This window comes from Stegostoma tigrinum, chromosome 46, assembly GCF_030684315.1.
Source record: "Stegostoma tigrinum isolate sSteTig4 chromosome 46, sSteTig4.hap1, whole genome shotgun sequence".
In the NCBI taxonomy this organism is placed as follows: Eukaryota; Metazoa; Chordata; class Chondrichthyes; order Orectolobiformes; family Stegostomatidae; genus Stegostoma; species Stegostoma tigrinum.
The window spans coordinates 3,123,945-3,142,194 of record NC_081399.1 but is presented as its reverse complement, the minus strand read 5'-3'; the positions used below and the strand labels follow the sequence as shown (position 1 = coordinate 3,142,194).

Below are 18,250 nucleotides of genomic sequence, written 5' to 3'. Positions count from 1 at the left end.
AAATGCATTCATTCCCGATCTGATTATCAGTGAGTCTGAGGTTATTGGTGTAAAACCTTCCAACAACATTCCTGCATGACATAAAACATTATTCATGAAACAAAGCATAGAAATGAAAACCTCTCATTTATTTATTCATTAACATGAGAGATTTCAGTCCTTTATTCATTTTGTAGAATTTGGAAGTCACAATCCAGTCCCACAATTATAAACAAATCATAATTTTCCAGTGGACAGCGAAGAGTCAACCACATTGGTGTGCGTCTGCAGTCACATGAAGTCCAGAAAAGTTGTTGAGAGCAGCTTTATTCCCAAAAGGATGTTCGAGAGCCAGTTTTCGTTTTCTGACAATCAATGACGGTGAACCTGAAATCTTTAGACATCTGATGGCTCATATTTATTGAATGGAAATCCCAGAATCTGCCAGAATCCAGGTTCCCGGTGCATCAGCAGGGTCTCTGAATCCTAGCAGTAAGACCAAATGGCCATCACCTCTACTTATAGTTGTCGAATTGAAGAAACCAAACTGAAATAGACTTAATTGATCACATTTCAACTTTCTGAAGGAGGGAAACGAGTAAGTATTTTTTGTCTCATTTTTCATTTCTGTTTACTGATATTACAAATTTCATCAAAGAGATCTTAGAACCTCTGCAATGTGGAAACAGACGCTTCGTCCTTACAATTCCACATCGATCCCAAGAGCATCCAACCCAGACCCAACCCCCTAATCTACACATTCCTATGGGCAATTTAGCACGGTCAATCCACCTAAACTGTACATCTTTGTACTGCCGGAGACACCTGGAGGAAACCAACGCAGGCACAGAGAGAATGTGCAAACTCCATACAGACAGTCATCCAACAGTGAATTCAAACTCGGACACACGTGCCACAAGGCAGCAGTGCTAAACACTATGCCACTATGCTGCACAAAATGTCACCAATCTTTTCAGCTCTTGCCTGAATTTACTTTGTGTGGCTACATAAATGCACACATTTGTGCACGAACTAAAATACATCAGCATGTAGCCAATTTCAGTGGCAATGTAGGCAGGAGCCGTATAATCACCTCGATAATGTGTGGTGTCTGTTATTCCAGTGGATAAAAAACTGACAGATGATGTCATCCACAGAAGAATAAAACTGCCAGAAATAGTGAAGAGTAAAATTATGGATTTCCTTCGACTCTCTATCTCTCGGTCTCTTTGACAGTCGCTACCACCTCCTCGGATTGAACTGCGAGCTCTACTGGCAACTAATATATGTCTGATCGTCAAACAATTAAATAAGAATATCAAGAAAAATGGAATCCAAGGAACTAAACTACTGTGTACCCAGGAGAATGCTACACCCAGTGGCGAAGTGAAAAAGTTCAGTTTAGTGCGACAACCCCTCTGAACGTGACTGATTACTTGTTCTGGTTCATAAGCAAACCAAAAGGGTATGCTCTCGAGGAAAAGCAAGGCAGTGGTGATCATTATAACTGCCGCCGCTATCCTCACTCTGCAATACCTTGTTTTCAGCCTGTCACAACATATAGCTACATAGCGATCAAATGTGAATAAGACAGTGAACCACACAGCCATTAACAGGCAGGTTGCATTCACGAAATTAAGAAGCATACAAACGCCAGTGTAGGAGAAGAAGGAATGCATCAAGTGAAAACTTAAAACGTGATATCCAGTTACACTGAAGATCATGACGAGAAGAGCTGCAGTTGCCATGGCCACCATGTAGGCAGAGGTGCATTCAGAAAGGCCGCACTTTCTCCTGGAGAGAATTATTATTGTCATCAGGTTTGCTGTAAGCGAAATGAGCACAGGTTTTAAAATGGAATCAATCGCAAATCAACAACTGCAACTTTTAGAACAAGATAAACAACAACATTGCTACTGAAACTTTTGTGCATTTAAAATAAAAAAAAATGCATACCCAAATTTTGGAAATTGTATTTTGGAAAAACATAGTACTCAGTAATCAGCACAAAGTGACTGAAAGTCTGCTTCTTTACGCCGCCCTTTTGTATAGTGATTTCAATGAATACCTGGACCAAGGTGTTCAAAAGCATGTGTGTTCTCAATAGGTTAAAGTCGTTATGATATTCAAACTGACAGCAATACCATGTATTCACTGTGCAATAGAATTAAAATGTCCAATGACCATTAAAATTGACTCCAATGTTTAAAAGTGGTCATTTTTTTTCAAGTGGCCAGTGCCAGTTATTTTTCTTGTTGTTAATAAATAACCGAGATCAGAATCCACTTTTAAAGCTCGAAAAATGGCTTGGCAATTTATTCTGAAGAGAATAACGCTCGGAGAGCAAGGTTAAGAAACAAATTATTTGAACGATGGAATGTGATTTCGTTCAACACTCTTTAATTGTCAGGAAAGATAGGCAAACAAATAGATGCAGTTATGCTACAAATCGTACGGAGAAAAAAATGTAATCGGACAGTTTAGTTACACTGTTGCGATGATATAAAACATCACAGGCATATTGGATTGTATCTTGCTTGGTTTATGATGATACTGATGAATGCAAACAACTTTCAGTAGGTTTCGAGGAAAATGATTCTGACTCTTAAAACGGACTTTCTATTCTCTCAACTTTCAAGATCAGAGGCCAGGTAGAGAGCAATAAAACCTCTGTCCTGAACCTTTTCATAACAAACAGAACCCAAAAACCAGATCTGCCTCGAACCTTTCCCTACCAGTCTGGGTGTGTCTCCATGAGGCCCCATTTATCATTAAATATCCTCAATCTGTGTTAACCTAAGTCCCGTCAGGAGCATTTATAGACCACTTTCCATCAAGGAATAATCTGTAATTAACTTGCAGACGTGGCCTGAAAGAGCAACAGAAACTTTGTTTATCTTCTTCTTATTGAAATAGACAAACTGCAACACTTAATCCAACAATCACCCTTCAGCTCTCAGCTTGAAGTTCACAGCTGCAAACCAAAATACCACACAGAATAAGACAAGGTGATGAAAAATCATCAAATCCCCTCAGAAAGGACATAACAGTTAATTTAAAGAAAAATGGGAGTCAGGAATTCACACTCTGTCAAATGATATTGTTTGTGAAATGACAGATGCTCACTTTTTACATTCAGAATTTGTACACAGGGTTCAGGCAGTCATCAATTATAACTGTGTGAATGGCTAGAAGTCATTGATAAATGCCTTCAAATGTGGCTAACAAAAATCTTGCTTACTCAGAGTAACATGTCAAAGTGAGCTCATTGCAAGTTGTGGGAAGAATATCTCATTTCGACCTGTATCTGGAGAAAAACACGAGCTTCTGCTGAAGCAGCTTATAACATTCAGATTTCAACATTGATTTCAACAAGTTCAGAGAATGGATCTGTTTTTCTAACATGTTTAATAGACCTCAGAAACCAACTGTAACCCATAGGTCTGTACTATTTTTTGATTTGTTGGTTTGTTAATTCAAAAGTCTCCTTCTCAAAACAACACTGCCATCTCTTTTACAAATTTGCAGAATTCTTACGCACTGAAGGAGGCTGTTTGGCCCAGCATGTTGACACTGTCCCATTTTGCAAGTATCACTTTGGGGTTCCATTCTCCTTCTATAGCCCCTTGGCCTTGTCCTTTACTTGCCCTCCCACAAACATTTATCCCATGCCGCAGTTGATAATTTAATTGAACTTGCTTCAAAAACATTTACAGGCAGTGCATCCCATGCTGTGACAACTCACAGACGGATGTTATTTTCCTCATTTCTTCCTTGCTAATCTAACCGATTGCTTTAAATATATGCCTCCTTGCCCTTTGACTTTTTTAACACAGTGGGAACAATTTATTTCCATTTCTTATTACCGGCCCACTCAGGGCTTTGAAAAACACTGTCATATTTCCGGTCAACAATCTTCTCTCCGTGGAGAACAGCCTCAACTTCTTCGGTCCATCCTCATCACTGATAATCTTCATCCCTGGCACCATTCTCAGAAATTGCTCCTGTACTCTCTCTATCCAATGCTTTTGTTTCTTTCCTGTAATGTAAATAGTACACCACCTGAAGTCGAAAAAACGTTCTAGTGCAATTTTAATATCAACTCCTTGTTTTCGTACACTGTGTCACTATTAATACAGCTGAACACCCTGTCTGCTTTACTTCCTGCTCTGTGGACCTTTCCTGCCACTGTCAATGATTTGTGCTCATACACACCCAGATCCTTCTGCTCCTGCACTTCCTTTATGACTCTATGTGCCACAAGGCCAGTCTCCATACTTGGTCAATTTTTTGCCAATCATTCCGGATCATTCGTGCCAATTTCTTTTTGTTTTCTCAGACCACATTCACTGTCAATTAAATTGATATCCCAGTTCAGTATTCTCTTGAACTTAACATGAATGTTCATTTGGCCATTTAGAAGGTAAAGGCAACGTTAGCACTAATGTTAAAAAGTCTGGAAACACGAGGCACTCAAAATATTAACTGAGTTGTGCTCCTGTCCTGGGTTTCAGTCACTTGCACTATCTGTTATCTTTCTTTTTTGTTCGTATTTTTTGACAAAAATAAACCATTTAACTTTTACAAAACATTTTAAATTTACTTCGACCACAATTAAGGTGCCCACTCCCAGAATGGAGGTCTTCGTGTCGTGTCAGCTGTCAGACTGGGGCTGTCCCAGGGAGGAGGTTCCCAGACTGGAAGCCACCATGGGACCCAACTGCCAGACTGGAGGACTGTCGCAGGAAGCTGATTCGTGGAGTTATTGGCTGTAATGGAGAGCTGACTACTGGGCTGGTGTCTAAACTTGGGAGGTGATTTCAACATTGCAGGGCTGTCATATGGATGTGAGTCCCAGACTGGTAGCCATCCTGGGAATGCAAGGTACTTTGTGGATTTGAGCATAACGTCAAATTTTGAAACACGGCATAGCCGAGCGACTTGATCTTGCAAGAACCAACCAACGAGGGTGGAATGTTCGAGGAAACCAAGCGTGGTCTGGTGACTTGGCCTTGCAAGAACTGACATAATGCGATGGTATATACGTGATCTCATTTAAACTCGTTGAATACTGAGAGGCCTGGATAGTGTGGACGTACAGGAGATGATCCACCAGGAGGAGAGACAAAGACCTGAGAGCACAGCCTGAGAGTGAAGACACCAACCTTTCGAACTGAGGCGTGGGGAAATTTCTTCAACCAGAGGGTGGTTACTCTGTGGAATTCATTGTCACAGAATCCAAAGTCACATTGGATTCCAAATCATTGAGTGTATTTATGATTGAAATAGGTAGGCTCTACTTTGGTTAGGGGATCGAGGCTTGCATGGAAAAATCAGTGGAATGAGGTTAATATTTGCACCAGGCATGATGTAATTGCAGAGGCAAACTCAGTGGGCTCAATGGCCTAATTCTATTCTTCCAACTTCTGGTCTTATGATGCCTCCTTCCTCTTTGAAAAAAGGACAATATTTTCCAGCATTTTTCTCTTCAAGTCTGAATCAAAATGTTCACATTGTTTAATTCTGCACAGCTGCTGCCAGCCTTGCAGAACATCTGCAGTCCTTTCTATTTTTTATACATTGTTAATTATTTTGCGTATGAATTTGAAACAGAGTATCGTAAAAGAGATGTAGGAAGGGGGATCTTTTGAGAAACAGCAAAAGAAATCGAAACATGTCGCATTTGTCTTAAATACGGGCATGGAAAATACGAATTTCAACAGTTGGAGTCATTTTGAATTGAATACATTTCAAACCTGGAGAAACTGCTGTATACTTGTATGGTAACGTCCTGAGAACACACGTTCCTTATGATTAGACAGAAGAAAACAGGTATTTTAATTCCTAGAATGCGATTTGATATGCCCAACTATCAGGAGATTGGCGGACTTTACCTTCCCTTGTTGACATTGGACACTCTTCTGGAATTGATTCCCCTTCTGTATTAAGAACAATATTTTAGGTCTGACTGTAGTTGAAAAGTATCAGCTCCTTGATGTTGGCATGGCAATCATTTTCTGGTCATTTAATTTCAATAATTTTGTACTGCATGTTTGGCAGTCTAAGGGTAAGCAAAACAAAATGCATAATTCGGTTTTCCTCTTTCGGTTAGCTTTCCTCATCATTGCCAAAATTTGTTTAAGTCTCATGTTAATTATTTTTGTATTTCCAATTCTTGTTCAATTTTAACTACCTTAGGCTACTCACTTCCTCTACTTCAATGACACACACCTGACATTGCTTTACAGGTTAGCTGCTCAGAATTTTAGACAATACCCATTCCCAGGTGTAATGAGAGATAGATGAAACATTGTCCTCATTTTATTTTGTTGTCTACCCACTATTAAAACCAAATTTCATCTGAGATAATCATTGCCTCAAGTTATCCTTTAAAGTTCAAAAATTTTGGAATGACCTCTCTGAGTGTCTTTGCTTTACATCCCACAAACATGGGCTGATTTTGAGTCTACCACACTGCAAGAAGTGTTGGAAAATGAACATGTACTTGATTGTATCGAAACAAAACCACACATATTTTAACAATGAATTGTCATGGAATGCGAACAAAGGCTGAGTTCGGCAAATACATTCTTGCTGCTGGATGGACAGTTTGAGAGTCTGCTTCATAAATCACCAAATATCCTTGGTTAAATGCTACAGGCACTGATGTTTATGTTCAACATGTGCAAGGCACTAGTTCCAACTCAGGTTGAGCATTTTGCTCAGTTAGAAGTGCCATACTCTGAGAAGGATCTGAATTCACTGATGAAATTAGAATACACAACATAACAACAAAGAACAAAGGGAGGCCATTCAGCCCATCGAGCATCCTCCACTGTACATTACAATCAAGGCTGATCTGGTCTCAACCTGAACATCAGTCTCCATGTTACTGCAACATCAACATCCCTGCATTTATACTCTATTCATTTTACAATGAATCCTAAAATTAAAATTGGCTTCCTTATTGCCTGATGTCTCTACAATCTCTTTCGTCCATGATGTCACCCAAAACACTTTGTATGAAATGAGAACTGCAGAATAGATTCAGAAACTCACGAAAGATCTTTTTGATGACTGGGGAGACTGGAATCAAGGATCAAAGTGGAAACACACTGGTTATGTGAATTCGGACTGAGATGGGGAAGTATATTTTCTCGTGAAGAGTGATGAATATCTCGCAATCTCTGACAGAAAAAGAAGTTACTCGCATGACAATGACTGTTTTTAAGAAGGTGACGGCTAAAAGGAGAACGTGGATATGAAATACTGAGTTGGTTCATCAGCTGTGAACTTATTGCTTGTTTGGAGCAATATAGAACGGCTGAATGGCCTCCTCGTGATCCAATTTTCTTGGTTTCACTGGGATGTATACTTCACCTGTGAGTACATTGCGTGACGCTTTTGCAAAACAATAGCAGATTATTAGATGTAACTTCTTGTTCATAAATATTTCAATGCTCGTGTGATGCAAAACTTTATTGTCTTACCAACGATACCAAAGGCTCCAAGAATCGGGTAGTAAATTATTTTCATCTGGAGAATCACGGGCTGTGCCATTCTCAGAAGAATGCCTCCGATGTGTACACATGAATGACTCCACTTGCAATGCATCCGAGGCGAGTCAATATTCCCTATTTATACAGAATTTCGTACCTGGTCGTGAACAGGTGATTAAACAAACAAGTTTCAACATTGTCGGAGTTTGTTCCAACTACTGTCGAGATTTATGTCAACACCACTTCACCCGCCTTGTCCATGAGGAGACGTCACTTCTTAGCAATAGATAAACCTTTCACTAAAATGAATTCATAGAATAACATCAAAGAACGAGGAACAGGAATAAGGCATTTTTCTTGGCCGTTTTATCGGCTTCCGTTCAGTACTGGTGAACGTGATATATTACATTAGAAAGTAACTCGAACGTTTCATGCATATTTTACAATTGTCCCTGGCATTAGCATTGATTACAGTAATTTATCATCCATTGTGCTGAACAACCTTTGGAACTAGTGATCAGTGAATGGTGGAGAATTGTTGGTTTACGTTCACAACTGCTTGTCAGAGAGCTGCAGAGTCATACAAACGCTGCAGAGTGGAAGCAGGCTATTTGGCGCAAGGAACCCACACTGCTCCTCTGAAGAGCATCACCCCACACCTATTCCCCTACATTCCCCATGCCGAACCATTATAAACATCCCTGGGAACTAGCGGCAATTTAGGATCAACAATCCACCTACCATGCACATCATGGACTGTGGGAGGAAACCAGAGCACCCGGAGGAAACCCACGCAGACACGGGGAGAATGTGCAAACTCCACACAGACAGTCACCCGAGTCTGGCACTGAACCCAAGTCCCTGGTACTGTAAGGCAGCAGTGTTAAGCACGAATCCACAGTGGCTGCCAGAATTTAATCTATTGCATACAGAGAGTTTTTTTTTTGTATATATTTGAATACTGAGACTGATTAATTCTTGATGATAAGGGGAGCTAACAGTTTTGGAGGAAGTTCAGGAAAGTGGCCTGAGGAATTTCTAATCAGCCATGATTCTATTGGATCGAGCAGACGAATGATGCATTACTGTTAATACTTAATATGGGCTTCTGAGAAGGAACGTTATTGAATTTCTGCTGTAAACAAATTCAGAAGAGAAAAGAGAAAAGAAGACAACAGAATAAGAAGCTGAGAAAAGAACGTTTCAGATTAAAGCAGATTATTGATTGACATGGAAAGCGTAGAAATCCTGCATTGGGTGAAAGCTTGAAAATTTGCCACAGAGAGGTAGTTCAGCATATTGGACTATTAATATATTTTTATAGATATGTTTTAAATCATTTAATGCCCATTCACTTATTGAAGAGCACTTAAGTTATCAAGCTCAACTCAAAAGTATTCGTTGGGATATAATAATATCTAAATAGCACAGGAGAGACACAGCAATGACACCGTGAAATGTAAATTACTTCATAACGTTCTGATCGCCCATATTTTGGAAGGATTTTATAAAACTTGAGAGGGTGCAGAAAAGATTTGCAATGATGCTTAAGGCTGAGGGGTGACCTCTTGCTAGTTCTGAGTTTTGACCATATCTTGGTTTATAAAATCATCAGGGGTATGGAGAGGATGAATAGACTTGATATTTTTCTGATAATGCAGAGTCCAGAAACAGGAGGCAAAGGTTTTAGATGAGTAGGAAAATAATTCGAAAACCACTCGATGGGTAATTTTTTTATGCAGCATGTTGTGTTTGTGAATGAAAAGACGTTCCAGAGGACATTATGGAGACGGATAAACTTGCAACACCTGAGTCATCCGGATGTGTGTGTAAATAGAAAGGGTTTCGAGCGATATTTGCCAAAATCTACTTGAAATCAAAATCACAGTGCATATGGAACACAGAACATAGAACAGTACAGCACAGTACAGGCCCTTCAGCCCACGATGTTGTGCAGAACATTTACCCTAAACTTAAAGTCTATCTAACCTCCACTGTGACCTGATACTATCATCCATATGTTTATCTAATAGCCGCTTAAAAGCCCCTAATGAGGCCGACTCCACTCCCCTCTCTGGCAAAGCAATCCATGCTCCTACTACCCTCTGAGCAAATAACCCACTTCTGATGTCTCCCCAGTATCTACCTCCTTTCATTTTAAACCTACGTCCCCTTGTAAAAGCTACCTCCGCCCCAGGAAAAGGTCTATGGCGGTCAAATCTATCTATAACTTTGATCATTTTGTACACGTCTATCAAGTCATCTCTCATGCTTCATCGTTCTCAAGAGAAAAGTCCTAGCTTTCTCAATCTTTACTCGTAAGACCTTTCCTCCATTGCAGGCAACATCCTGGTAAATCTCCTCACTTATTGAAGAGCACTTAAGTTATCAAGCTAGGTGTGATAAGAGACCTAGGGCTTTTCTCTTGAGAGCGATGAAGGGTGAGAGGATGAGTAGACCGACAGAGACATTTTCCTGGGGTGGAGGGAGCTTTTACAGGAGCACATAATTTTAAAGCAAAAGAAGGTAGATTTTTGGGAGACACCAGACGTAGGTTCTGTGCTCAGAGAGTAGTAAGGGCATGCAATGCATTGCCAGAGAGGGGAGTGGAGTCCACCTATTAGGGGTATTTAAGCAGCTGTTAGATAAGCATATAGATGATAGCATAAGGTGGCGGTGGAGGTTAGATAGACTTTAAGTTTCGGGTAAAATTTCGGCAAAACATCATGGGCCGAAGGGCCTGTACAGTGCTGTAATGGTCTATGTTATATGTTATATGTTTTATACGCATTGTGATTTTGATTTCAAGTAGATTTTGGCCCATATCCCTCTAAACCCTTCCTATTTGTACACACATCCAGATGACTTAGATGTTGCAATTGTATCCATCTCCAAAATTTCCTCCCTTTTTGGGCTCTCCATTATCAGAAAAATGCCAAGTCTATTTATCCTCTCCGTACCCCTGATGCTTTTATAAACCTAGATATCGTCAAAACTCAGAAATAGCAAGAGGTCACCCGTCAACCTTTAGCATCTTTGCAAATATTTTCTGCACTCTCTCAAGTTGTATAAAATCCTTCCAAGATGTGGGAGATCAGAAATTTTTGAAGTAATTTACAAATCACAGCGTCATTGCTCTGTTTCTCCTGTACTATTTAGGTATTATTGTATTCCCCGAGAGTACGTTCGAGTTGAGCTTGACAACTTAAGTGCTCTTCAATAGGTGAATTGGCATTAAATGATTTAAAATATATCTATAAAAATATACTAATAGTCCAATATGTTTAAATCCTTCTCTCTGGCAAATTTTCAAGCTTTCACTCAATGCAGGGTTTCTGCCCTCTCTGTGCAAATCAATATTCTGTTTTAATCTGAAACATTTTTTTCTCAGCTTCTTATTCTGTTGTCTTTCTTTTTCTTTTATGTTCTAATATTGTTTGCAGCAGGTATTCAATATCGTTCTTTCTCAGAAACCCATATTAAGTACAAACAATAATGAATCATTTGTCCGCTCGATTCAGTTCCAGCCTCGGGTGACTGTCTGTGTGGACTTTGCACATGGTCCCCGCGTCTGCGTGGGTTTCCTTCGGGTGCTCCGGTTCCCTCCCACAGTCCAAAGATGTGCATGGTAGGTGGATTGTCGATCCTAAATGGCCCAGGGATGTTTAGGTTATGTGGGTTAGACATGGGAAATGTAGGGGAATAGGTGTGGGTGGGATGCTCTTCAGGGGGGTGGTGTGTGCTGATAGGGCCACATGGCCTGTTTCCACACTGTATGCATTGCATTATTTTACAGCTCTCACACAATCAGTTGCTAACCTAAACTAAAAATTCTACACCATGCACTGATCACCAGTTCAGCACAATAGATGATAAATTACTGTAATCAATGATAATGCATTGTAAAATGTGCATGAAACTTTGCATATAATTTCTAAATTTATATATCAAGTTTACCAGTACTGAACGGACGCCAATACAATGGTCAAGAAAAATGCCTTCTTCCTGTTCCTCGTTCTGTGATGTTATTCTCTGAATTCATTTTAGTGAAAGGTGTATCTGTTGCTAAGAAGTGACGTCTCCTCATGGACAAGGCGGGTGAAGTGGTGTTGACATAAATCTTGCCAGTAGTTGGAACAAACTCGGATGATGTTGAAACTTGTTTCTTTAATCACCTGTTCACAGCCAGGTACAAAATGCTGTATAAATAGGGAATATTGACTGGCATCGGATGCATTGCAAGTGGAGTCATTCATGTGTATACACCAGAGACGTTCTTCTGAGAATGGCACAACCCCCTGATTCTCCAGATGAAGATAATTTACGATCCGATTCTTTCAGCCTTTGGCATTCTTGGTAAGACAATAAAATTTATTACTCCACAGATTCATTGAAATACTTATGAGCAAGAAGTTACAACTAATACTCTGCTATTGCTTTTGCAAAAGCTTCAGACAACGTACTCACAGAGGAATTTGGGGCAGCACGGTGGGTCAGTGGTTAGCACTGCAGCCTCACACCACCATGGGCCCAGGTTCGCTTCCAGCCTCGGGCAACTGTCTATGTGGAGTTTGTATGTTCTCCCTGTGTCTGCGTGGCTTTCCTCCAGGTACTCCTGTTTCGTCCCACAGTCCAAGCATGTGCAGGCTGGCTGGATTGGCCATGCTAAATGGCCCGTAGTGTTCAGGGGTGTGTGGGTTGTAGGAGGATGGGTCTGGGTGGGATTTTTGAAGGGGCAGCGTGGACTTGTTGGGCGGAAGGGCCCGTTTCCCCACAGCAGGGAATCTAATCCAATCAAGTATGCATTCCAGTGAAACAAAGAGCATTGGATCACCAGAAGGCCATTCAGCCATTCAATATTGCTCCAAACCAGCAATAAGTTCACAGCTGATCAAACAACTCAGTATTGTACTTCCACTTTCGCCTATTAGCCTTCGAACACTTCAGTGCTAAGAACTATATCAGTTTCCTTCCTAAAACCAGTTAATGTCCTGCAATCAATTCCTTTTTCTGTCAGAGATTGTGAAAGGTTCACTACTCTCCAGGCGATGAAATATTTTCTCATCTCAGTCATAATTGGCATGACCGGTGTGTTTCAACTTTAGCCCTTGATCCAGGTTCCCCAGTCATCAGAAAGATCTTGAGTTTCTGAATCTATTTGTAAATTCTCATTTGATACAAAGTGTTTTGGGCGACTTCATGCATGAAAGAGATTGCAGATACATCAGGAAATAAGGAAGACAATTTTAATTTTGGGATTTATTGCAAAATAAATGCAGTATAAATGCTAGGATGCTGATGTCGTTGTAACCAGGAAACTGATGTTCACGTTGAGATCAGATCATCCTTGATTGTTATGTATGGAGAGCAAGTTCGATGGGCTGAATGGACTCCCTTTGTTCTTTGGTGTTATGCTGTGCATATTCTAATTTCATCAGTAAATTCACATCCTCGGAGAGTAATGCACCTCGAACTGAGCAAAATATTCAAACTGACGCAGAACTGGAGACTTCGACATGTTCAAAATAAACAGATGGTTTTTTTAATCAGTGCCTGTAGCAATTAAACGAGGATATTTAGTCATTCATGAGCCAGACTCTCAAACCAGCCTACCAGCATCAGGAATTTATTTGCTGAACTCAGTCTTCATTCGCATTCCATGACAATTCATTGTTTATATATGCATGGTTTTGTTTCAATTCAATCAATTTCTTGATCATTTGCCCAAACTACCTGTTTCAGCTTGAGAATTACGACATAAAAATGGAGAGAAATATTACCTTTAACATGCGAATCGATACGCTTTGAGCTAAGTAACGTGGCAATGTGGGAGAATCAAAATCAGCCCATGTTTGTGGGATGTAAAGCAAAGGAACTCAGAGAGGTTATTCCAAAATTTTTGAACTTAGAAGGATAAGTCGAAATAATGATTAGTTCATATGAAATGTAGCTTTAATAGTGGTGACACAGCAACATAAAATGAGGATAATGCTTCAGCTATCTCTGATTACGCCAGAGAGTGGGTATTGTGTAAAATTCTGGGCAGCCCACCTGTAAAGCAATGTAAGGTGTTTGTCATTGAAGTAGAGGAAGTGAGTAGCCTGAGTTAGCTAAAATTGAACAAGGATGGTAACTAAAAAATAATTAACATGAGGCTTAATGCAAATTTTGGCACTGATGAGGAAAGCTAATAGCAAGAGGAGAAGGAATTATGCATTTTTGGCTGACCCTTAGACTGCCAAACATGTAGCACAAAATTATTGAAGTTAAATAACAAGAAAATGATTGCCATGCCAACATCAAGGACCTGATACTTTTCAACTGCAGTCAGATCTAAAATACTGTTTTTTTTAATACAGAAGGGGAATCAATTCCAGGGTTGTTTCCAATGTCAATAAGGGAAGGCAAAGTCCGCAAATCTCTTGGTAATTGGACATATCAAACGACATTTTATGAATTCAAATACCTGTTTTCTTCTTTGGAGACGAACAGGCCTGGTCATCATAAGGAAGGTGTGTTCTTAGGGCGTGATCGTACAAGTAACAGCAATTTCTCCAGGTTTGAAATGTATTCATGTGAAATGAATTCAACTGTTGAAAATCTTATTTTCCATGCCCATATTTAAGACAAATGTGACATGTTTCGATTTATTTTTCCACTTCTCAAAAGATCCCCTTCCTACATCTCTTTTACGATTCTCTGTTTCAAATTCATATGCACAATAATTAATAATATATTAAAAGTCGGAACTGCATAAGCATATGGACGTACAGGGAATAGTGTAGGTTAGATGGGCTTGAGATCGGTATGACAGGTCGGCACAACATCGAGGGTCGAAGGGCCTGTACTGTGCTGTAATGTTCTATGTACTCTATGTACTCTATGTAAGAAGAGAAAGTACTGCAGACGCTCAGCAAGGCTGGCAGAAACTGTGCAGAATTAAACAATGTAAACATTTTGATTCAGATGTGAACAGAAACATTTTGGAATATATTGTCCTTTACACAGTTCACAAAGTGGAAGGAGGCACCATAAGTCCTGACGTGGAGGAATAGAATTCGGTCATTGAGCCCACTGAGTTTCTCTCTACAATTACATCATGGCTGGTGCATTTCTCAACCTCATCTCTTGTTTTTTTTTTCCATGCAAGCCTTCACCCCCTCACCAAACTAGAGCCTACCTATTTTCATCATAACTACACTCAATGACTTGGATTCCAATGTGATTTTGGATTCCGTGACAATTGATTCCACACTGCAACCAGCCTCCGGTTGAAGAAATTTCTCCACACCTTAGTACTAAACGTTGGTGTCTTCACTTTCACTCAGTGCTATCAGGTCCTTGTCTCTGCTCCTGGTGGATCATCTCCTCTACGTCCACACTATCCAGGCCTCTCCGTCTTCAGCAAGATTACATGAGATCCCCCAATTCTTGTAAACACCTACAACTACAGGCGCAAAATTCTGAACCACTCCTCATTTCACAAGTCCTTTACTGCTGGGATGATTTTTGTGTAACTCCTGTGGGGCCTCGCCAAGCTCATAACATACTTCCTGTTTGACAGGAGCCAAATCACTCACAATATTTGAAATGTGGTCTGACCAGAGCATTACACAGACACAAATATGCATATCTGCTCTGTTTATTTTTTCTGCTGACTTGAATTCTCTTCATTGCCATGTTCTGTTAAAAGAGTTGCAGGGAAATGTTTGGACTCCTGTCACTTAATGTACATCTTCAGTTCCAGTTACCTAGGAACACATACTTAAACATTAGGTGTACAATAGAGAAAAAAAATCAAATGGAATGTCCATCATAACAGTAAAATTTTATTAACAGTCCTCAATTCACATACATACTGTCGGTTCTCGCAAGGCCAAGTCGCCAGACCATGCCAGGTTTCCAAACTTGAGGTGATGCTACAATCCACAAAGGGCCATGCATCCCCAGGATAGATTCCAGTCTGCAACTCTCCTCCACATGACAGTCCTGCAATGTAGAAGTCACCTCCATAGCTTAGACTACAGCACAGTAGTCAGCACTCCATTACAGTACTTAACTCCAGGAATCAGCTTCCCGTGCCAGTCCTCCTTTCCGGCAGTTGGGTCCTATAGTGGCTTCTAGTCCGGGAATCTCCTCCCTGGGACAGCCCCCAGTCTGACCGCTGGCATGTCACGAAGGCCTCCATTCTGGGAGTTGACTCCTTAACTATGATCTTAGTAATTTTAAAATGTTTCCTAAAGGTGAAAAGGAGTAATTTTGTTTCAAAAAAGACAAACAAAAAAAGAAAGATAACTGACAGCGGGAGTGAATGAAGTCCAGCACAGAAGCACAACTTAGTTAATATTTTGAAAACCTCTTTTTTCTAGACTTTGTAAAATTAATGCTAACATTGCCTTTTCCTTCTAAGCTGCCAAATGAACATTCATTTGAAGATCAAGAGAATACTGAATTAGGACATCAATCTAATAGACAGTGACGGCAAAAAAAAAAGACCAGGTATGGAGACTGGCCTTGTGGCACATAGAGTAATAAAGGAAGTGCAGGAGCAGAAGGATCCGGGTGTGTATGATCACTAATCATTGACAGTGGCAGGAAAGGTCCACAGAGCAGGAAATAAAACTGACAAGGTTTTCAGCTGTATCAATAGTGACACAGTGTACAAGAATAAGGAGTTGATATTAAAATTGCTCTAGAAAGATTTTTTTGACTTCAGGTGGAGTACTATTTACATTATAGGAAAGAAATAAAAGCATTGGATAGAGAGAGCACAGGAGCGATCCACGAGAATGGTGCCAGGGATGAAGGTTGTCAGTGATGAGGATGGACTGAAGAAGTTGAGACTATTCTCCACGGAGAGAAGATGGTTGACGGGAAATATAACAGTGTTTTTCAAAACCATGAGTGGGCTGGAAGTAAGAAATGGAAATAAATTCTTCCCACTGTGTTAAAAAAACGTAAATGACAAACAGGTATTTATTTAAAGTAATCCGTTAGATTAGCAAGGAAGAAATGAGGAACATAACATCTGTCTGTGAGTTGTCACAGCATGGAGTGCACTGCCTGTAAATGTTTTTTGAGGAAAGTTCAACTAAAGCATTAACTATGACACTGGATAAATATTTGAGGGAGGAAAGTAAAGCACAAGGCGATGGGGCTATCGAAGGGGAATGACACTCCATAGTAATACTTTCAGAATGGAACAGTGCCAACTTGATGAGTGAAATAGCCTCCTTCAGTGCATAAGAATTCTATGATTTTGTAAAGATCATGGCAGCATTGGTTTTGAGAAGGAGACTTTTGAATTAACAAACCAACAATCCAAAAATAGTACAGACCTATGGGTTGTAGTTGGGTTCTGAGGTCTACTAATCATGCGAGAAAAAGAGATGCATTCTCTTCACTAGTTGAAATCAGTGTTGAAGTCTGAATGTCATAAGCTGCTTCAGCAGAACCTCGTGTTTTTTCTTCAGATACAGGTCGAAACAAGGTATTCTTCCCCCAACTTGCAATGAGCTCATGTAGGCATGTTGCACTGATAAAACAAGCTTTTTATTATCCACATTTGAAGATGTTTATTAATGACATTTAGTCATTCACAAAGTTACAATTGATGGCTGCTAAACCTTGTGTACAAATTCTGAATGTAAAAAGTGAGCATTTGTCATTTCACAATCAATATCATTTGACAGACTGTGCATCCCTGACCCACATTTTAAAAACAAGATTAACTGTTCTGTCCTTTCTTAGAGGATTTAGTAACTTTTAATCACCTTGTCTTATTCTGTGTGGTATTTTGGTTTGCAGCTGTGAACCTAAATCTGACAGCTGAAGGGTGACTGTTGGAAGAAGTGCAGCAGTTTATCTATTTAAATAAGAAGAGGATAAACAGAGCTTCTGTTGCTTTTTAAGACCATGTCTGGATGTTAATTGCAGATTATTTGTTGATGTAAAGGCGTCTATAAATGCTCTTACTCCTGATTGGATTTACGTTCAAACAGATTGAGGATACTGAATGATAACCAGGGCCTCATGGAGGTGTAGCCAGACTGTTAGGGAAAGATTAGAGGTTGATCTGGTCTTTGGGCTCTGTTGTCATGAAAAGCTTCAGGACAGAGGTTTTATTGCCCTCTACTTGCCCTCTGATCTTCAACATATATAAAGTTTCGGGAATAGAATGTCAGTTTTAAGATTCAGAATCATATTCCTCGAGCTTACTGAAAATTGTTTGCATACATTAAGGTAATTACAAACCAAGAAAGACAGAAGCCAATGTGCCTGTGATGTTTTAGATCGTAACAACAGTGTAAGTAAACTGCCGGATGACATCTCTTTTTTTTTCCATATGATTTATTGCTCAACTGTATCTATTTGTTGGTACACCTTTCAGAAGAGTGAGCGTGTTGAACGAAATCACATGCAATAGCTCAAATAATCTGTTGCATAATCGTGATCTCCTAACTTTATTCTATTCAGTATAAATTGCCAAGCCATTTCTCAAGATTTAAAAATGGTTTCTGATCTCGGTTATTTATATATATTTTTTTTTATAAAAACTGGCATTGGTTATTTGAAAGAAAAAGTCCACTTAGAAAACATTGGATTCAATTTTAATCGTCAGTGGACATTTTAATTCTATTGCACAGTGAATACATGATTTTGCTGTCAGTTTCAATATCACAACCACTTTAACCTGTTGAGGACACACCTGCTTTTGAACACTTTGGTCCATGTATTCATTTCAAGCACTATACAACAGGGTAGCGTAAACA

At 39.8% G+C, this 18,250-nt stretch overlaps 1 protein-coding gene across 1 annotated transcript; it reads right to left on the bottom strand.

The window, feature by feature from the left end:
- Positions 1–162: 162 nt before the first annotated feature.
- On the bottom strand, positions 163–7,575 carry LOC125450211 (probable G-protein coupled receptor 139). Its single transcript, XM_048526223.2, has 2 exons — positions 7,470–7,575; positions 163–1,804 (listed from the first exon to the last, which is right to left on the bottom strand). The coding sequence occupies exons 1-2, from the start codon at positions 7,537–7,539 to the stop codon at positions 924–926; spliced, it is 951 nt and encodes a 316-aa protein (XP_048382180.2). The 5' UTR covers positions 7,540–7,575; the 3' UTR covers positions 163–923.
- Between the last annotated feature and the right edge of the window lie 10,675 nt (positions 7,576–18,250).

Excerpts from the sequence above, each read along its gene's own strand:
- LOC125450211 (XM_048526223.2), bottom strand. The coding sequence starts at position 7,539 with ATGGCACAGCCCGTGATTCTCCAGATGAAAATAATTTACTACCCGATT. Across the intron at positions 1,805-7,469 it reads TGGAGCCTTTGGTATCGTTG|CAAACCTGATGACAATAATA; the intron begins GTAAGACAATAA and ends TTTCGCTTACAG.